The 23,390-nt window shown below is 35.6% G+C and overlaps 1 protein-coding gene across 1 annotated transcript in view; it reads right to left on the reverse strand.

Moving 5' to 3' along the window:
* The window catches only part of SLC2A13 (solute carrier family 2 member 13), a 383,993-nt gene that overhangs the window by 316,197 nt on the left and 44,406 nt on the right, over positions 1–23,390 (reverse strand). The window contains exon 2 of the mRNA XM_008002866.3: positions 6,442–6,601. Coding sequence (XP_008001057.1) covers positions 6,442–6,601 — 160 coding nt within the window. The remainder of the gene's footprint in view (positions 1–6,441; positions 6,602–23,390) is intronic.

Genomic DNA, 23,390 nt, shown 5'->3' on the forward strand with positions numbered 1-23,390 from the left:
TATCCATCATTTACTTAACAGACTGAAAAAAAAGTCTCTCTCCTATATTAGGCCATTAGAGGCTTCAGGACAGAAGCACTTCTTATCCATCTTTCCATCTCTAGTATTACATACAAGACTGGTATGCAGAAAGTGTCAAGAAACTCTTTTTGAATGAATGACTGAATCATTTCCACACCAACTGATGACTCCAAAAGTATAACCTCACAGCTGTACCTTGGCAGCAGCCTCATAAATAGGTTTCCTAAATCTACCCAAGAGGCGAGAGCCCCAGTTAGTTCTGGGCATCACTGCCATAGTGATCTCTGACTCCTATCATGGCATACTCTGCTAAAAAAATAATAAATTCCCTTTGCTTGTAGACAGAAGTTGGACTTGAATTCATGGACCATTGGAATCTGGCTTCAGCCTCTCATGTACATCATCACTGTAGCCTCAATCCTCCCTGATCCTACTCCCTCCTGGTCTACACTCTGCCTCCCATATCCACCTGTGTCCACCTGAGTCCCATCAATTCTTCAAAACTTAGCATGTCTCACACTGTGCATGAGTCAGCCTCAGGATACTCAGGAAAATCTCTCCTAGAGAGGTTCCCAGGCTAATATTTTGTATTTCTCATTCAATACCTATATCACATCAATTAAATGATGAAACATGAAAATGACTAGTACAACCAGACATTTAACAAATGGTTGTACGTAGTTTAGTGAGGTGGAATAAGATAAGCCTGTGGTTTTTTTTTTTTAAAGTAAATCTAGGAATAAGATGAGTAAAAATCAGCATAAAACAGAAAAATTTAGCCTCTCTGTATATATACCTATGCCTATTAATACAAATCACATGATGACCATATACTTGTAAACACAGAAACACTCATTTGAAAATCAGCATTATCAAACGGAAAATAATGAAAGTTTCCAGGATCCTAGGGAGGTATATTCTTTTGAAGGAGATAAATTTTCATAGGCTCAGAAACTAATCTTCTTTCTCTTATTTTTATCCTCAAAAACACATATAATTAATCATTTAATTTTCAGCTATCTATGAAGTATATATATATCCCTCTGTATAAATTAATACCTTGGTATTTTGGTTTATAATCAGTATCTTTTTACACTGATTAAGAGTCCCTTCCCTAGAGCCCAGTCAATTTCAGCTCAGTTCAATAAACATTTACTGAATATTTACTATGTTCTGGGCCCTTCCTAGATCTAAAAATGAGTAAAAGGTCAGTGACATTTAGGAGTTCCAAAATGAATAAGAGACGATAGAAAAATAAGCAAGTAGCTCAAAATAATATAGTGATTATAAAAGTGGAGCTTTGTAGAAAGTATTATGAAAAGACAAAGGAACAGAGTTTCCGTGATTCTTGAGCAGAGATTTACAGGATGAACAGGAGGTGGACAAGAATCCCTGGATAGGCTAGGGAGACACTATAGGCAAAAAGACCCTAAGGAGGAAAAAAAAAAAAAAAGAAAACCTAGAAACATGACAAAGCAAGATGTGGATGGTTTATAAGCCTGGGTATTACATAAAGCGGAGTAAGGGATAACACTAGTGAGAAAAATCTTTAAAAGCATGCATGGATTGGGTACTACAAGCCATGATAAAGAATTTTTTTTTTCCTGTAGGAAATAGACAGTCTTGAAACATTTTACTAGTGGCATGGCCAGATAAGTTTTCTAGACAGATCATTTTGATGGCTAAGTTCACTTACTATATATTTACTGATGAGCCAGGATTTAACTAAACAATTTTCGAAAAGGCCATTTTTGTTTGCTTGAAGTATAGTGAGTAAATTTCACTATGTTCATGAAGTAAGATTTAAAAATATTAGCAAAGAAGACAGGTATGGTGACTCACACCTGTAATCCCAGCACTTTGGGAAACTGAGGCAGGTAGATCACTTGAGGTCAGGAGTTTGAGACCAGCCTGGCCAACATGGTGAAACCTCATCTCTACTAAAAACAAAAATAAAAATAAAAAAACTATATATATGTGCAAAGAAAAGGGCAAACAGCAATAGAACTTTATCATTAACTATTGAAACATCTCTGCCATCTTTATCAACACTACAATATATTAGGAAAAAAACAAGTTATCCTCATGATTACTCATTACAGAAATGCAAATCAAAACCACAATGAGATGCCACTTCACACCCACTAGGATGGCTGTCATCAAAAAAGACAAATAACAAGTGTTTACTAGGACATGGAAAAATTGAAACCCTCATACTTTGCTTGTGGGAATGTAAAATAACACAGCCACTTTGGAAGCAGTCTGGCCAGCCCTCAAAAAGCTAAATACAGTTATCATATGACCTAGCAATTCCACTGCTAGGTGTATATGCAAGAGAAGTAAATGCCTACGTCTATCCTAAAATTTGTACACAAATGTTCCTAGCATCATTATTTGTATAGCCCCAAAATGTTAACAATACCTATCAACTGATGAATAAACAAAATGTGGTATATCCACATTATTATTTGCTATAAAAAGAAATGAAGTACTGACACATACTACAACTTAGATGAACCTTGAAAATTTGCTAAGTGAAAGAAGCCAGTCATAAAGAACCACATATTCATATATGAAATATACAGAATACATAAACCTATGGAAACACAAAGTAGATTAATGGTTGCCTAAATGTGGGACAGTTTGGGGGCTTAGGGAGTGATGGTTAAGGAATGCAAGGTTTCTTTTTAGGGTGATGAAAATATTCTAAATTTGATTATAGCGATGGTTGCATAGCTCTGTGAATACACTAAAAACCAAATAATTGTACAATGTAAATGGAAGAGTTGAATGGTGCGTGAATTACATCGCAATAAAGTTGTTTTCATTTAAAAAATCAAATCTTTAATAATATTTTCAAAATTTTATTTCTTCTTTCTTCATGAAGCCAGATGGTGTCCTTCCCAGTACAGAATGTACTATGACACTGAAGTGCCAGAAAAATAGAACATTGAATCTGCTACTAGCAATTCTTTTTTCTAGAAAAAGTAAACTTCCAGTTGTTCAATAGAAAACAATTTATTTCTATGATAATCAAACAATAAGAGAACAGAAACTTTGACCCATCTGGCATAAAAGGTGAACTATAATGTTTCAACAACATCAAAATACAAATGCTTTTCTGTCAATAGATTTCATCTTCCATCTGTCTTAATCCAATCACTACTGTAAAAATTATCAATAATTATGGCTTGAAATTATCAATAATTATCAATAATGATATCAATGCCTGAATAATCAATATTTAAGCATTCAATCAATGCTTAAAATAATCAAGAATTATAAATGCTTAAAAGCAGAACCATGAGGAAGAAACGAGTTAGCTTTTGAATAAGAAGACTTGAATCTAATCTCTGCCAAGGCCAAGTAATAGCCATGTGATCTCAGGCTAATATTTAACTTCTCTGAGCATCAAGTTTTTAATCTGCAAAATGAGAATAATACCAATTCCACTAACCTGTCAAGATTTTGGTTAGGATCAAATAGTATTTGCTACCAGATGCTAACTGTTCATCACTACAATGCAAGACCAGTAAATTCGGGACACTGGTTATTATAGTATAAAATTAAACATTAGAAACTTGAGGTAGAGTTTCAGAAGCAATAAAAGTCAAAAAGGGAAATAAAACAAATTAAAAAATTCAAATTCTTTGAAGACTGAGGACATCTAACATGAAGATATATAAAAATATGAGCATGAAAAAGAAATTTTACATGATATATTTAGACCCACATTTTCCTTAAGATTTTTCCTTAAGATTTTGAAACATATTGCTATAAAAGTGATGAGTTATCTATTGTTATAATTATGAATAAGTTATCTTTGTTGACAATTCCAGAGTCTAAAGTTAATGCTAAGGTAGCACTTCAATCTTTATTTGCTTATAAACACATTCCTATTAGCCCAGGAGTCAGATGAGATAAATATACTGATAAAGATACTAGATAACAGAAGACGTAACAGAGAAAATTCACCTAAAAAAAGGGAAACATGTTTGCATGTATACATAATTAAATGTGTATTCATGCAAACAATAAATTGACTTCAAAACAATCTGGTTGTTAATACCCTGGTCTATATATCAACCAGTTAGTTTTCCCATACTCTTATTTTTTCACCCCTAGGCAATCCAATATTGCCGGAAAAATAAACACGAGCATGCTAATTGGCTTTAGTGCAAATATGTGTCTCCAGCTTCAGCTGGGATTCCATGGTTACTTGGAAATCATGTGTTGTCCCTAGTCTTTTCCTTCTCATGCTTCCCACAGCAGCAATACACTTTAAATCTTTTTATCTCCAGTCTTCTGTCCTACCATCTTGAAGCATCATTCTTGCCAATAAAGAAAACAGATACCACAGAATGTTGATTTTCTTTCAGCCTCTCTTACAACATCAATAGTAGCACCCATCCTTTACTCAATTCATCAGAACAGCAACTAATAGTGTGATTCTTCATTTATTATCTGCCATGTGCCAAGCACTAGGCTAAACACTTTACATATAACAAGTAATTTGGAGCCCACAATAATTTTGTAAGTATTTCTGGTTCTACTTTATAGAAAAGTGAAGCTCAGAGGGCCTAAATGACTTGTTCGAGGTGCTTAGCTAATGAATGGTAAAAAACAGATTTTAATCCAGGTCTGCCTATGATGCCTCCTGGCCTCTGGAAAGGGGTTTCAGGCTTGTCCCAACACCTCCACTTTTACATAGGCACACCACATTAATAAATGTATTGTCACCACTGGGTGATCTTTCTCTTTCCTAACCAGGACTGAGAAAAATTTCATAATTGTTATGCCTAAGTGAAAAATGTGATTTATGCAACTATACATGCCATGCATTTGAATATATCTATATTAGTTACATTAATAAAAATTTTTAACAAAATATAAATTGATGATTTAGAACTTCTGAAAGACATGTAAGCTGAAAGACTGACTTCCATTGTATTTACAAGAAAAACTTAAAATACCAGGTTATGCTGAAAACAGTTACCATCTTTCCTCTTTGTCTTCATCTGCTGAGCAGGAAAAAAACAAGAAAAAAGAAATTTCCTGCTTCAGTTTAGCAACATCTGCAGACACAACAACCGTTTTAAAAACTGTGTCCTCCTCTTAATGGTCCTTACAAATGTAGGCCCTCATTAGCTTCAAAGAGTTTTCTCACATGACTTTTAATTAAAACTTCGCCCGTTTAGGTCTTTAATGGCTCATCCTAAGCCACAAGGTTTATCGTGCTTCTTACACAGAGGTTTAATTCCCTGGGTCCACATCACATTACACCCTTTTTTTGGAGATGGAGTCTCGCTCTGTTGTCCAGGCTGGAGTGCAGTGGTGTAATCTAGGCTCACTGCAACCTCCGTCTTCTGGGTTCAAGCGATTCTCCTGCCTCAGCCTCCCAAGTAGCTGGGATTACAGGTGTGTGCCACCACATCTGGCTAATTTTTGTATTTTTAGTACAGACCGGGTTTCACCATGTTGGCCAGGCTGGTCTCAAACTCCTGACCTCAAGTGATCCGCCTACCTTGGCCTCCTAAAGTGCTGATATTACAGGCATGAACCACCACACGCGGCCTACACCCTTTTTTCCTACTGTTGAGGATTAACATCAACACTGTAAAAGCCAAGCAAGCAAGGGTTTGAGTTTATCTTGTTGAATATTCTATTCCCCAGTACCTACAGAGAAGTAAATACTGAATAAAGATATGTTCTATTAAGTAGAGGCAAGAAAACAAGATAGGCAATATTGTATAACCTCTACTGCCTTTTAATACAATTTCTCTGGAACAGTTACATGAGTACTATAAAGATATCAAAATCCAGAGCCCATAATATCTTTTAAGCTTTAACATAAGATTTTGTTTTAATATTTAGTTTGTATTTATTTTAAAGCAGTTTTAAAACCACTTTTGTCATTTATTGATTCAAAATAAGCCAAATATCAAGGAATAATTTGTATATTTTAAACTGACGTGTATCTTTTTATAGAGGTAAATTTTTATCTTTAAACACTAGGTTTCTTTCAGATCAAAATGTAGCTTCCAGATTGCAAAAAGGATATTAGTTATATCTGTAGTTCATAAACAGCTTGTCAATCATTGTAGAATTCACAAATTCCATACATATTTATCACTGCATTCATTTTTAAACAAATATTGCAAAAGATTGCACACTGTGTGAGAAATGTCACCTAAATGCTAAAAAAGCCCGGTAAATATCAATTCTTAATGGTAGGTTCTTTGTCTATCATCAAAATAAATATCAGCTTCTTGTCCACTTTCAGTTTTGCTAAATGCCACCTACTTATAAATTAGTTATGATTCAAAACACACAGTTATATTTTGACTATGATTTCTCAATTTTTCTCCCCTTTCCCCAAATCAAGATTTGAAAAATTAAATGTAAAAAGTATTTACAAACCTCCATCCATCCTTCTGGAGATAACTGAAGGCTCCATCAACAACACTTGCAAAGAACTGCCCTCCTGTGATGAAGAGGGTATTAATGGTGACTAATCGGCCTCTTAAATTGGGTGGTGAGACCTCCGCAATGTACACTGGCACTGTCATAGAAGCAATGCCTATAAAAACAATGAAAAGTAAACGTGAGACATTTACTTGAGATTTCTGTTGTAATAAATACTAATGCTAGATTTAGGCATACACTTACGTATATGGGCTTGGTTTTCTACTTTAAACACAGGTTTACCACATATTTAAGATTCTGTTCATAACAATTTGGGGCTACTGCAGACCAGTAAAAAATGTATGTGAGATATCATTTTTCGTATTACCACTTGAAAGCCTACAACTGAAAGCACCCCTAAAGGCCTAAGATAATTTTCAGAGGCCTTTATAACTTCTTGAGGACTAAAAATACAAAAAAAGAGTTTTCTAGATAGAATGATTAAAGAAATATTTTTAGTCTATATGGAAATGTAATCAGACAATAGTGAGAATAAACAGTTATCTTAGGATACATATTCAAAAACATAGTTAGATGCCAGTGGATGTACCAAAACTTTTAATTAGTTTACTAATAAGAAATTCATATGTTAAATCACCTTATTCAATTGGCTAGGTGTACATTTCAGAATAAAAGAGTTTTACAGCTAAGGTATATTTGGTTATATTAACTTTAAATTTTTTTCTATCTGAAATTAATGCAGCATTCTCTATGGCAGTAGTTCTAACTTCACTGATAACCAGAATTACTTATGCGACTTTTTTATTTAAATAAAGTTGCTCTTACCTCACTCACCCCAGACCTACTAAACAGAGAACTACAGAGGTAGGGGATGAAACTGTCCTTTTAAAATTCTCCAGAGGTGATCTTGAGGCTTACTGTGTATTTAAAAACCTAAAGTTGTATAGTACAGAACTTTGAGCCAATCCAAATGATTTCTTAAAGTCTCACCCTCTTGTGGCACCTGCAATTTCCATGTATGTCTGATTATTTAGCCAGTTATAGTATTCAGCCTTACCCAAAGGTTGGATAGATACTGATTTGCTGTATCTAATCAATACTTACCAAAGTCTCCACAAAAAAATAGATTGCCTGCAAATTTTAATTTTTATATCTCTAGATACTATAAATCAATCCTTAGATTAAGCCAGAATATCAATAAAATGAATAAAACAGATCTATATAGAATTGCTTTTAACAAATTGTTTTTTAACAAATTTGTGATTGCAAAAAAATAGCTTGTGTTGAAGGAATCAGTACTAAGAAACCTGTTGCTGTGTTTTCTGTACAAGGGCTGTTGAAGGTACTATTTATTATAGTGCGTACAGCAAGAGACATTTCTCTATGTAACTGCAATAGTTGTACTTTTCTACAAGTGATTTTTGTTATTTAATGGTTATTATAAATCACAGCCTTTTTCATTTCCTTTTCTATGTACGCAGTCAGAGAGGCCCACCTCCATCCAATGTTTTGGACTTCAAGGTATTATTTTGTGACCCAAACTCTCTTCTAATGCCATAACAGTTGTAATTTATCCTATTATAAGTATATTTTTCCTCTATTTTTATTTGCTTTGTTACATCTTTGAACAAGGCAAATACATACATAAATGAACTGATAGGCAAGATTCATTTAGGTAATATATATTTATTTGGGAAAATTCACTGTATTATTGCATAACTACTGATAAGTAGTTATTAAATTTGCACATAAGTCAAACCATTAAGTATCAGAATTAGATACTAATTTCCACCAATGTTGTTTGCTACTGTAGTGCCTGTCAATAATCTTATGACTTTGAGTTTCATAGAATAGTAAGCTTGTGCTAATAGGCACAGTATTAACAGTCTTCACAATTAAATCATCACCTAAGCAGCTGAAGTTTCCATTTGACTGCTAATCAATTTAATGGCACAGACCACCCTGAAATGCCCTCATCTAACTTGGAAAGAGGAAATAAACATCTACTGAAAATGTTGACAAGGGATTTGTATATTCTTTTTAGTTCTTTCACTATTAGAACATCTCAAACTTTCATAAATCAAACAATAATTTATCATTTGGATTTCTTTTTCGGCTTTGTTCTGACTATGAACAGGAATTTGGTTGTTCTCTTTAGACAGAGATCTTTATTTAGCCATGTAGCCACAGAGTTGAGCATGGGAAATCAGGACTGTGGTTTCAGGCAACACATCCTTATCAAAAAAAAAAAAAAAAACAAAAAAAAAACATAGATTTTACTTGACAGAAACGCAAGTATGTCCTCAGACCCTGATAAAGCTCAATTATTTAAAACAAACATCAGAGCTTTGAAAGTAGCACGTACTGACAACGGGTAAAGACTGAAGACAGACTCATTGGATTTGGAGTTGGAAAGAACCATAAAAGACCTTCAGTTCAATGAGTGCTCACGCTGATTTAACACTGCGACAACTGCCTACATTCAGCAGATATTTTACAGGGACTAATTATCTTACTTAATCCTCAGGATGTCCCTTTCAAGGGCGTGTAATTATCTCCATTTTTCATACCCCAGGTTGCACGATGAGTAGGTAGAAGAATCAGAATGTAAAGCAGACAGCAAGATTCTAAAACCCAATTTTGATGGCACAAACTATATTGACCAATCATTATAAATAAGGGGAGGCTCTGGAACCAGTGGATTTTAATTCCAGCCTTGCCACTTATCAGCTGGTTAAGTTTGGACAACTTAACTTTTCTGGCTCTGAAGTTCCTCATCTATAAAATGGGAACAATAAAAGTAAAAGTAACTCCTTCATAAGAGTTGAGAGGATTCAATGAGCTAAGTAAAGCACCTAAAATTGTGCCTGGCTTACAGAAGGTAGTCAATAATATCAGCAATTATTTTTATTCTTATTATCATCTCTAGTTATGAGGCATCCCAATTATTTCCATTCAATTCAACCTATAATAGGTGACAGGATTATAAGGATGAGTACAAACAAATAAAATAGGGTTTCTGCTATGAGGGAAAGCACACATAAAACCTACTCACAAAAGCATACAATTTAGTAATTAACTTCAAAATAACATGGTAAGGGTCATAATAAAGTTATACACTGGATTCTACTGCGGCATGCTGACAATGACCAGGTGGTAGTTGGAAAGGTTGGGCAGTCAATTTTGCACACAACATGAGCTTAAAATATATCAAATGGCACAGGGTCTTCTGAGAGATAAATAGAAAATGTGAGGCGGAATATGCATGCAGATAAGATGGAAGAGACAGAGGGTGCCTGAGTCATGGAAGCAGCATCCATTAATCAGTGAGTATTCATCAGACACTGGGTATGAGCTCAGCACTGTGTTAAGCACTTTGGTGACAGTGCTCTAGGAGAGAGACATGAGCTCTGTCCTCATGGAGCTTAGGGTCTGCTGCTCAAGTGGGATGGGTCTTGTCAAAGGGGAAGTGTGAGGAACATCAGGCTATAGCAAAGGGACTAGCCCAGCCTGAGGAGTCAGCAGGGCCTTGGATAGAAGTCATATTTAAGCTGAGATATAGTGAATAAGAAAGTGAGAGTAGGTTGGAGGTAGGGGAGAGTCGGGAGGTACTGCAGACAATCAGATCAGCTTAGATAAGGGCCTTCAGGCAGGAAGAAATGCATCCTGCTGAGGAAGAGGTGGCGGACTACTTTTAGAGAAATGAGCAAGGATCAACCACAGTGTAAAGGCTCTTAAATGCCAAATTAAGGGCTTGGCACACACAAGCCTCTAAATAGGGTAGAAGAGGAAGATGCATGATCAGGTTCATGTTTTTAAAGGATCATTCTGGTTGGAGTATGTAAAATTGATTGCAGGGAAGCAACACGTACAGTGGCAGCAATGGAGATGGACTGAAATGAAGAGATTTGAGAATTATGTCTTTGGTATCTAGGTTAAAGAGAATATGAATAGCATGTGAAGGATAAGGAGAGAAAGAAGCTGAGGATGACGTTTCGATGTCAGGAAAAAGCAATTAGGAGCATGATGGGCACTTTGTACAAGGATAAGGAGGGGCAAAAATGAAGTTTGAGTACAAGATAATAAGGTCATGTCATAGACGGATTGAGTCAGAGGCGCTTTGTGAAATATAGAAGTAGATAGTAAGTGGCCTGCTTGATGGTGTGCTGGGAATATAGATTATTTACACGTGAGTAGTCCCACCCCCTCCCTGTTCCCCCTACCCAATAAGGTCTTCGCCAGAATAACCTGTCTTCTCCTTTATCCTCAAAGGAGAATTTGGTCTTCGTAGTTTAGTTCTTGAGCTTTTATCATGCTAGGCAAAAAAAAAAAGGGTAGAGAAAAGAAAACATGGGCAAATGATGAGGTATGTAGGGAGAAGAATAAAAAAAAGACAAAAAACAGTTGTGAGTGACAGACTCTGGGTCAGTCTGGAGAAAATGGGAGCCTGTAACAAAGGGAGTAAGCCTTGAGTGTGGAAGTGAGGAGATGATAGCAGTTTTAAGAAATAATGCTGATCTGTAACCCACATGCTACTATATTCTTCAAGAGAAGTAAGTTAAGAGCAGTTCTGGCATACTATTGCTTTTAGTTGCTGGACTATATTTCTTCAAATGCAACATCAAACTGAGATTTGGCCAGGTAGGGCTTGGAAGTCAAACAACTAGGTGGAGCTCAAAGGATGGTTCTATGTGGACAATGCACATAACTGAAACTATGGAAATGGATAAGATCACTCAATGGCATATGAGAAGAATGCTTAGAATAGAATCCTGAAACAGTCCAACAATTAAGAGACTAGGAGGGGGAATTGAGAAGGTAGATGACCAGCAAATATCTATCTTACCTTTCAATACTATGTTATTTTTAAAGGCTTTGTATGTTACCATTTTGTCTTATCATGTAAAATCACCCTACCAGGCTGGGTGCAGCTGGCTCACGCCTGTAATCCCAGCACTTTGGGAAGCCAAGGCAGGTGGATCACGAGGTCAGGAGATTGAGACCATCCTGGCCAACATGGTGAAACCCTGTCCCTACTAAAATACAAAAAATTAGTCAGGCATGGTGGCACGTGCCTGTAATCCCAGCTACTCGGGAGGCTGAGGCAGGGAAATCGCTTGAACCCGGGAGGCGGAGGTTACAGTGACCCAAGATTGCACCACTGCACTACAGCCTGGTGACAGAGCAAGACTCCATCTCAAAATAAATAAATAAATAAATAAAATCATTCTATAAACAGGCTGGTGGGACAGATATAATTTATTATCCCCCTACGAAAGGTAAAGCAGCCCAGCCCCAGAGACAAATATAAAGGGATTTTCAGAAAGTCACATGGCAAGTTAACATCAAAATGGGTCTCACAGATCTAGGTCCCCTAACCTTTGTAATGCCATTCAAGGTCTGGGTGTTATGCCTATGTGATCCTTTGGAAATATCTCAGAAACATTTTATTTTTAACCTTATTACTTTGACTAGCATACATAAACTTCTAGGAGAAGAAGAGTCTTCTCTCTTCCCTGCCCCTATTGCCTGCTAAGTGACTTACTGCCACTAGACATCATGTTAAAGAGCTTGGAACAATTAGTAAGAAAAACAAAAACTGAGTATGATTAATTGTATAATTTGGGACAAGTTTAAACCATAAAACCGCTTTATGAAACTGGAAAAGTAGGAGGATCCGTGCTCAGTCTACTCACATCTGTCCAATACACACATGTTAAACACAGGGCCTGTTAACACTTTGCTATTAATAAAAGCAACCCATGCAAACTATAATTTATGGATTTCTAAACATGGAGCTCACTTTTGGAAAACCTTGGACATGAAGGCTTTGTCACCCCAAAATCTACTTTCCACTTTGGGAAAACAAATGGAATTTTGTCCCTTGACAAAGCTCATTATTCCAATTAAGGAGGGATGGTTAAGTAAAACTACTGCTTATCTTTAGAGTCTGTCTCAAATCACTATTATGTATCTGTGTAATTCTGCCCTCAATTTATATAAACCACAGAAATATTCAAATAAATGAGCAAAACTTCCCCCGTTATTTACCTAATATCTGTTTTAAAGAAAGAAAATATATCAAGGCTCACATTTTTGCTCTGGTACTATAACTCAAAGATGATGATTTGAGATATTCAAAATGAAGAGTTAGGTGCTTTAAAAATGAATGTAATGAATAACATTTAAATATGATTTAAATATTTAAAGTGCAGGAGAGTTCTGTGAAGAGCTTTTGCTTTCTTTCCTATTCTAATTACTAACCAAATAAAATAAATGCCTGATAAAGAAAAAACAAGTTATTAATAGTCCATACTAAACTCATACATTGAAATTAACATAAGGAATATAATGGTATAAATTCCTGTTAACAGCTTATTACAGTAAATACAACCACAAAAATCTATGTTGGTGTTACTTCTAAATATTTTTAAAAAGCTCAGTTTCTTAGAAACTTTCCTACAAAATTATAAGACCTCCATCAATGAACACTCATTATCACACTTGGCTTGAGAAGTTTCACCAGAAAACTGCATCTTAGACATCGCAGTGCGACCGGATTCACACACTACCATGCTGCCAAGCTGATTCACCATCTCAACAGCACAAAACACTCTGGAGTGCAGAAGTTGGCTTTCAAAAACGGCTGGAAGCCCTTTTAAAGGCCTGAATCAGAAGTATAAATAATTTCATAACCAGATACCATTAGAAAATCCTGTTGTGATGGATAAATACCCATGAATCACAGCTGTCTCTCAGCATGATAAGCCAGGCAGCAACTAATTAGCTTCTAAGAAGCACATGAAGCTACCTTTTAATAATAATGCTTCTTGAACAAGAAGGATTATGATGTTCTAATTTCATTTTGTAAATTATTGCTTTATCATCTCTAAAGAAATAATTTTAATAAAAAGAAACAGAATCTGTCAAAGGAATCAGTATCCCTCGCTATAGTTGTTTTGGTTTGGCTGTCTTGCTCAGGGCTGATATGTTTACATTTTTCTAAACAGTCAAGTATCTACGGTTACTACATTGTTAACAATCTAGAATTCAGTTTCTACTTTTTTCTAAAAAGGCTTAGAACACTCAGAAAAGATGCTGGGAAACTTCAAAGTGCACAAAATACCAACATAAAATGCCTGTAACAGAAGAGTCATGTTTTAAGAAAAGATTCTCTCTATAGAAATAACTAGCAGCATCAATGGTCTACAGACTTAAAGAGCTCTTAACATAGTATTACAAACATGTCATCAGCCTTTCAACTCATTGCAGTCTCCCATGGCCTAAAATGGCCACTTCTGTTAGACTGCTTGAGAATATTCTCTCTGTCTATGTCCTTTTTCACTGGTAACATCTCAGTAGAGCCTGTATCACATTTGTCTCTCCAAGCAGGACTACAAGCCTGTTAATGGAATGATCAGATTTCACATATCTTCTGTACTATAAATTGCCTAAGTGTCAAGCCTAAGGGCATAGAGTAAGGTATTGATTAGTGAAAAGTTATTGATTAGTACTATGGAATGCATACACAAAACTATATTCTTTTAAACTAGTGTTAACTGATTGGTTTTAACTGATTGGTTTCCTTAATGATATTCAACAGAGAAAATTTGGAAACTACAGGCAAGAAGTAAAGCGAATAAAAATCACCTCGAACCACCCATAGATAACCACTGTTTAAATTTGTTTATAACTGTCAGTATTTTTTCTACAAATCTATAGTTTTCACTCATACTGAATTTTCCTTCTCTTTAAAATACTCAAAGGGTCTCAAACTTGTTACATAAGCTAGGCAGGTACCACTAATATAGAAGACCAACTGAGTGGAAGATATTAAGCTGCTTGCATAACAACTAAGGCACAACACACTCCACAGGCCAAAAAACAGCCAAACAAAACACATCTCTACAGAGCCACATACAACAAACCCTGGTTTGGCATCCTTGTAGTACAAAATCATTTTAAATAACAGTATAATTTCCAATACTAAGATATAACTTATGTAACCATTCCCTTCTTATTGCATACTAGAGTCTTACATACACACTAGAATGAAAAGCTTGTAGCTTTCAGATATTGGAAGTAAGTTCTGCTTTTTGGACAGAATGTTCATCAATTAAATTAAGTTTAAGTTTAGTATCATAATAGTAGTGTTAAAAAGAGAACAACACTGGGTGAGAAAGGCCAGGGAAAAACACAGAGAAAGAAACAATTTCTTGACAGGAAGTGATGGCAAAAAAAGAAATTGATATTCAAGAAATTTCCTAAAATAGATTTAAGAGGTTACAAAAAATATGGGAAAGATCACTGTATGAAGTGCTACATAAGCAGAAGCAGTATGTGTTTCCACCTGAAAAGTGGAATGCACAAAGGTTAATAAGAAATCAATATGCTTTCCCCAAGGCAGTGAATTTAACAAGCAGCAACATAAGTGGTGCTTCATCATATTTAACTCTATGTGACATCTACAGGCAAATGTTCTAAGAACAACAGTGTGGCCTAAATCAGAGCTAAAAGGATGTGAATCACCTGAATACAGATGATAATTGCATAGGTGTCAATGAAATGCACAAGAAATATGTACAGAATATGACTAGCCCAGGACTAGAATTTAGTTGTAGAAATGCTCATGCAATAAAGGGCTGAGGAGTAAAATAGAAGAAACTATTGAAGGAAACACTAGAGTTGCAAAATAATAAATGAACACAGTCCCCCCAATTTTTTAAGCTGTTCTTCAGTATAAGATGACGTGACCTTGCCTGAAAAGTAGAACCCAGAAGGCAAAAGGGTCTCAAAAAAATAAAAATAAAAACAAAGCAGAAACGAAGAGCCAAGAGGAGGGAATCAAATCACAAGACAATAGGCTAAAATTAAATAGGGAAATGAGTAGCACAAGGAAGGACTTTAAAAACACACGGATTTAATAGCAGAATACATAAATAATAACAAAAGTAAACCCAATTCTGTACACAGTAAGAAGTAGAAATGAAGCTGTGTGAAGTCTGAATCAGAAGTATAGAACGTCAATTTAATATGCTCTCCATGATCAGAAAGCAAAGGAAACTGCAATGATAAAAAAATTGTTGAGAAAGAAACCATTATAAGAAAAATAAATGAGCTCAGGTATAGGCGCTAAAGCTGGAAACATCCTATACAATTTTCTGATTTGCAAGGTTAATAAAAATTGATTTAAAAAATTTTTATGGATGGGACAGGAAGAAAAAACATCTTGTCAACAAAGTAATAAAAAGCAGATAATATGAAATGACATAGAGCAACAACTACAGATATTTGAGGGAAAATTATTGTGACTCAAGTGTTTTATTTAATATTTTACTTAATTTGGACTACAGAAATCCAGGTAAATAAGTACACTGCTGAGTGTCTCCTTAACCATTTTTCCAATGGTTTTATTTTCCTAGTTGTAAGTAACATATTTCTTGAGCTACATTGGTAGAATTTCTTGACTTCTCTGATAACCACTTCAAGGCACTAACTAGTCTTTTTCTGTTCTAGTATGTGATAACAATGGCTAAGAATTTCACTTAGTTGGAACACTATGCCTGAATAATTTTTAAACAAAAATTTCTACTTATTTTTTCAACATTCAAAGAGGTACAGATTATAGAGCAACATAATGTCCACCTTAATTACCAAAGATCTCTGCTAATTATTTCCTGTGTCTGAAACTTAGACTGAATGGTCCTAGCCTTTGAATTTTTAAGTGGTAAAAATAATAAAAGCCACTCAGCAACAGATACTATCTTTATCAACCACTTCTAATATTATCTTTCTATCTAGGGTGTATAAATGTCCCTCTGCTGCTTACACTGGAAAATTTCTCTCTAGATAGATAGATAGATAGATAGATAGATAGATAGATAGACAGACAGATAATTTGCTATATATATATTATATATATATTACATATAAATATATAGTAAAATCTTAACCAGTAAACATGCAGAAGAAGAAGGCATGTCTTTAAGATCTACAAACAATGTTACATAACTTGTTTTCCCAGGGTCTTCAATGATAATCCATGGCAATCATAGTCCTCTAACTACAGTCAGTTTTCCAATGTTTGAGGAAAAACACAGCCAAATTAACCTTCACTTTCCCTTATTTTATAACTACAAAATAGGGAATTATTTTCTACATGCATACCTTTTGCACTTGATCTTCCAAAATACTTCTAAATTAGAAAATAGAAAAGTTTGTTACAGAGCAATGAGGAAACTGCCATCCTAAAATGAAACAAAAAGTCTGGTTTTTGGAGCTGTAGTTCTGTATCACCTGGCTTTCACCATAAAGCTAGATCTCACTAAAGATAAAAGGGAATGGACTGAAAAAAAAGAGAGGGAAGGTCATTCGATTCTCTTTACCATGTAGCCAAAATTATTTTAATAGACTTAACCAATTTCATATTTTGTTCTTCAGTAAACCAGCTATATACACATAACTCCAAATTGCTTAGTTCTTTGAAATGGCAGGCACTAATTATGGTGAAACACTTTACAACATTTGAACAAACTTTTTCCTGTAGGGCTGAAAAAGATTATATAGCTACCTAACACTTATGAAGAGTGATAAGCAAGATGCAAGATGCTGTAACTCTGGCTCATAATATTCTGAGAAACAGACTCCACATTATATGACAAATACTTCATGAACAAGTCAAATGACTGTGAAAAGGGCAGTATCATCTCTCTTAGGCTGGCTTTAGACAAGCTGATTAAAATAAACCCATGTATTACTCCCCATGGCTAATAAACATCTTTTCATTCTACTTGTAGATATAGTGGCAGCTGTGACTCAGCCAACAGAGCCTAGCTCTTGCACAAATTAGCTGGCACGAATGCCGGCATTATCACTTATTTCTGCTGCAGTAACTCTGAGACACTGATACAGCCAGAATAGAGGTAGTGATTTCCTTTGACATATGATGAGGTAATAAAACTTTTGGCACTGCTGCCACTCATACTTTACCTCAATGATTTGATTGTAAAACACCTAGCTCCATTGTCTTATCCTTTTTTATTAGATTTCATAAACTCTCCGTCTACAAGTATGCTAATGGCACATTTCAATACATTTCATTTATACAGAGTCAACACCCTATGCCAGAGGAGACAGAGGAAGTAGATAGAAAACTGGATGACAGATAGAAAAGACAGACATATAGAAAGATAAAACAGATACACATTGAGTATGGAAAACCTCAAACTGTTTTTCCTCTGCTCTCACACCACAACAATCAACTTCTGACCAATCAGTTTCATGTTGAGGTTTCCAAACTCCCCCTTTAGGTTTGATTTCCTTGCTAGAGCAGCTCACAGAACTAAGGGAAAGTTGTTTACTGGTTTGTTCCAAAGGACATAATGATGGATACAGATGAAGAAATACATAGGACAATATATGGGGAAGGAGCACAGCGCTTCCATGCCCTTCCTGAATGTGCCACCCTCCAGGAACCTCCATGTGTTCAGCTAGTTTCTTGGGCCTTTTATGGAGACTTCATTGAAAAGGCATTGAAGCATGGATAACCATGTCAAAATGTGATCGGACAAAAAGGGTATGATCTTACACTAACAGAATGAATGAGGAAACCCAGAAAGGCCTGTTGGATTCTTCTTGACCCTTCTGTATAGCATTTCTTCCTCCAAGGGTATGGGGAGGACCCTCTCTGGACTGCGGGCCTTATAATCCACAATGGAAGATTAGAGTCCTGTCTTGGACAGTGAAAGAAGATCAAGAGAAGGCCAGGGAGAGATAGATTCTGTTTCCTGATCCTACTTCTGAGGCCCAAAGGGTCCCGATATTTTTTTTTTTCAGACGGAGTCTCGCTCTGTCGCCCAGGCTGGAGTGCAGTGGCCGGATCTCAGCTCACTGCAAGCTCCGCCTCCCGGGTTCACGCCATTCTCCGGCCTCAGCCTCCCGAGTAGCTGGGACTACAGGCGCCCGCCACCTCGCCCAGCTAGTTTTTTGTATTTCTTAATAGAGACGGGGTTTCACCGTGTTAGCCAGGATAGTCTCGATCTTCTGACCTCGTGATCCGCCCGTCTCGGCCTCCCAAAGTGCTGGGATTACAGGCTTGAGCCACCGCGCCCGGCCTAGTCCCGATATTTTTTAAAGACTGTAACAAAGGGCTGTGGGAGTTGTAAGCCAGAAATTGTGGATGAAAATCTGTAGCGATGGATGGACGGATGGATGGATGGATGGATGGATGGATGGATGGATGGATGGATGGATGCATGGATGGATGGATGGATGGATGGATGGATGGATGGATGGATGGATGGATGGATGGATGCATGGATGGATGGATGGATACATGCATGGATAGATAGCTCACAGTATCATAGACATATAGACAGATGTGGAAGGATGATGAATAGACGACAAGTAAATAATATATGATAGGTATATGGCTGAAGATAATTTACACTGATTTTCAAAGGGCTAACTTTAACTTGACGAAAACTACTTAAATAAGTAGCAGTAAATGCAAAAACTTAAAAACCTCCTTTTGTTACATTTGTTGCGGCAAGTTGTAAAGGATCCCCAAAATCCTAAGATTTCCTTTCTTTAGGTATGCTCAACCTTTTTTTTTTTTTTTTTTTTTTTGAGGCGGAGTCTCGCTCTGTCGCCCAGGCTGGAGTGCAGTGGCCAGATCTCGGCTCACTGCAAGCTCCGCCTCCCGGGTTTACGCCATTCTCCTGCCTCAGCCTCCCGAGTAGCTGCGACTACAGGCGCCCGCCACCGCGCCCAGCTAGTTTTTTTTTTTTTGTATTTTTTAGTAGAGACGGGGTTTCACTGTGTTAGCCAGGATGGTCTCGATATCCTGACCTCGTGATCCGCCCGTCTCGGCCTCCCAAAGTGCTGGGATTACAGGCTTGAGCCACCGCGCCCGGCCTAGGTATGCTCAACCTTAAGCTTGTGTGTTTATCTTCACACTTATGGAAAGGGATCAGAAATCAAAGCAGAAAGGAAAATTCCCATGTATACTGGGTTGTTTTTTGCTTTAGTTTTTGTTTTGGTTTTAAATACAAAAGTAGGAAACAAGAAAAAATCACTTTATTTTCGGCATACTCAACATTCTCACTGCTGCTAGAATTTCTTCATTAAACGACAGCTGACTTTTCAGCAGTAATAATGGAATCCAGAAAACAGTAAAATAGTATCTTCATTGCACAATCAACTTATGTTTCTAGTCCAACAGAAAAAAAATATCTTTCAAGAACAAGGGCAAAATCCCTAAATAAGGAAATTCTGAAAGTGTATTTTAGATAAACAATGATCCCAAATGCATAGTGCAAGAATAAAGATGCAGGAAGAAATCAAGAGCATAGAAAATGGTAAAATGTAGAAAATAAATTTTAAAGTCATTAACAGTATCTTGTGGTGTATAAATGCAAACTCAAGAAAAGAGAATCAAAAGACGTGACAACAATAGAACTAAAATTGGGAGAAGGTTAAAGAAAGTTAATGTGCTTTAAGTTGCATATATTATTCAGAATAAGGATAAAGATATTATGTAACTTCAGATTTTCTTATGTTAAATATGTATGAGTAAAATTTCAGTGGCAACTACTAAAAATATATGCAAATATAACTTCCAAACTACTTGAGAAAAAATTGTATGAAAAAATATATATACACACACATGCAAGGCAATTCAAAAAGGCAAAAAGGAGAGAAAAAGAAGCATAAATAAGCTGGGAAAGAAAAGGCAACAGAAAATGGTACATCTAATATGTATAAATGAATCAAATGTACCAAGTAAAAAGAAGAGCAATCAGCCTGGACTTAAAATTTATACTTTAGTCTTGTACAGGAAACATAACTTAAAATGACAGGAACAAGACTAAAAGCAAAAGGATAAAAAACATGAACAGAGAAAAGTCTAAACAAAAGTGAAGATAGCCATATTAATCCATACAACATAAACACTGAGGCAAAAAACATAACTGGAAACATAGAGGGTCATTCTGGGGAAGATACACAATAATAAAAAATAATACAGAGTTTTAAAAATACAGTGTAACAACTATGTACATATCATTTACATCGTATTAGGTACTACAAGTAATCTAGAGATGATTTAAGGTACACGGAAGCACAGGTGTTGGACATATGCCAATACTACACCATTTTATACAAGGGACTTGAACGTCCACAGAATTTGGTGTCCACACAAGTGGGGTGCTGAACCCAACCCCCCATGAACATCAAAAGATGACTATACTTTCCAAATTGATATACAGATTTAATACAGTTGACATTAAAACCCAAATAAATTTGTGGGGGGTTTCAAATTTAACAATCCAAAAAAAAAAAAGGAAATTTAAAAGTTGATACTTTGCTGGAAGGACAAAGGGCCAAGATGAATCACTACTCTTGAAAAATAAAGGAGGACTTCTCCTTCTCCATATCAAGATTTACTATAATGTTACTATAATAAACACAGTATACACAGAAAAAGAAAGACCATTAGAACAGAATAGAAAGCCCAGAATGAGACACAGCCACACATCAGTTCTTGATATACAACAGAAGAGCTACTGGAGATCGGGGGGAAAAGATGGACCTTTTCATAAATGGTAGTGAGACAACTGGGTATCTGTGTGTAAAGAAATAACATTGAACCCCTATTTCTTATTATAAACAAAAGTCAACTGTTAAAAATTGATGGGTTAAAAAATACATACCAAAATTAAGCTTATTAAGTTTTTAAGAGATAAGATAGGTGGTCTTGTGAGGCCACGGTTTTATAATCAGAAATCCTGCAATCTTCAATTTAATCTGCCCTAGCTGATGGGAGAGGGTAGTCCCCTGAGCAGAAATCAAGATTATTCATGAAAAACACTAAATTTATTATGTTCTTATTTTTGTAGCTTCAGGGGAAAAAAAAATCTCAAAACCTCAAAAGATCCATCACTTGTGAACATGGATACTGATGCAAAGAAGTACTAATTATTTGCTGATAATGAAAAACAGAAAAAAAAAAGCATATATATCTGAGGACTATCCGGAAAAAAATAGAAGACGTTTGTAACTTAAAACGTCAACACTCTAAGATATTTTAGGAGTACTTCCAGAAGAGAAATCAATGGCTAAACTAAGTTTTACTGCATTGTATAAGTTTCCATATTTCTAGATGAAAATTACACTGAGTTTCCATGTTTAAAATAAAAGTACTAAGCTATTAGAAAAAAAAAATTAAAGGGTTTAGTATAAACATCCAAATTAAAGTTGTAGGAGAAAATTTTCCCAAAATATTCGAGGGTGACATTAACATTAATTATGCTCTAAATTTAGAGAAAAGTGTTCCTTTTGAAAGACTGATTTACTTATTCTGCTTTATCTATCTTTATGAGAACTTAGTGATGGAAGAATACGGAGCCATTATAACTCCCATTTTAAGTGACATTGACCAAAAAAGTTAATAGCAGGCCAGCCACTATAAATACCATTTTTCTGGTATCTATTTTACAAGTTGTTTTTTATAGCTACCCTTTCATTAATGCTTCTATAAATACCATTTATCCAGTATCTATTTTACAAGTTATTTTATATAGATACCCCTTCATTAATGATTCTATAAATACCATTTTTCTGGTACCTATTTTACAGCTTATTTTATATAGATACGCCTTCATTAATGCCTCCAATCAACTTTTTATTTTATCCCTAGAAATGGGACAAATCCATACATTTCAGTAACTAAAAATCTCCCAGTGAAGTTTATTTGTCAGTTACTGATTATTCCACAACTTGTGACAGTTCCGTTTTGAAGATAAAGGATAGACAGAAAAACCAGTTACAGAACTACTTTCTTTCACAAGAAGTAAAAGAAACTTTCACAAACTTTCACAAACAACATGCCCCAATATTTACTTGAAATCCACATTAGTTTTCCTTTGACAGACAGGGGAACAAGGAGACATTCCTGGCAACAACTCACTGAAGCATAATGCCTACATCTAAATTAGTAAAAAAAAACTGAAGAAAAAAAAAAAGCAGCTGCTATGTCTCTATTCAGAATCACACAGCAGCTGTGAAAGCAGTTTTATTCTTCCACTTCCAAGTCAGTGATTCAAAACCCTTGCCCAGAAGTGTGCCAGCAACTACCACACTAATTGCAAAATTGCCATAGCAATGAAATGACAATAGCCATGCACGTTCATTTGGATGACCAAGCCGGGGCTATTTATAACTGGAATAATGACTCCAACAAGAAAGTCATAAAGGACAGGCTAATTAAGGTGTGCAAATCCAAATATGTTAAAGACTTGACTTCATGTTTTATTCATCTTACCCCAGAAAAATGTTGACTATAATCCCATTAACTATTTTTTACTTTTTTAAAAAATCAAACATCCATTCTTACACAAAATATATCAAACTTCGAATTATTTTTCTCCAGTGATTTTTGAACGAGAATTCTTCAGTACCAATTATAAATATCATTTAAAATATAAAATATATGGCCAGGCATGGTATGATGGCTCATGCCTATAATCCCAGCAGTTTCAGAGGCCAAGGCGAGAGGATCACTTCAAGTCAGGAGTTTGAGATCCACCTGGGCAACACAGTAAGAACCTGTCTGTACAAAACATTTTTTAAAATTAGCCAAGCATGGTGGTGCATACCTGTGATCCCAGCTACTCAGGCAGCTGTGGCAGGAGGATCACTTGAGTCCACAAGTTCAAGGCTGCAGTGAGCTATAATTGCACCACTGTACTTCAGCCTGGGTGACAAAGACAGACAGCCCTGTCTCTAAAATATATATACTATATTATGTGTACTGTGCATACATACATATTAATACGTACACTCACACATACATACACATATATCCCTAATCCATTTGTCACAAGAAAGTGGTCTTAACTTTTAAACATATAAGTTTCAAAAATAAATAGTAATCATGATTTTGA

This window comes from Chlorocebus sabaeus, chromosome 11 (assembly GCF_047675955.1).
Source record: "Chlorocebus sabaeus isolate Y175 chromosome 11, mChlSab1.0.hap1, whole genome shotgun sequence".
NCBI lineage: Eukaryota > Metazoa > Chordata > Mammalia > Primates > Cercopithecidae > Chlorocebus > Chlorocebus sabaeus.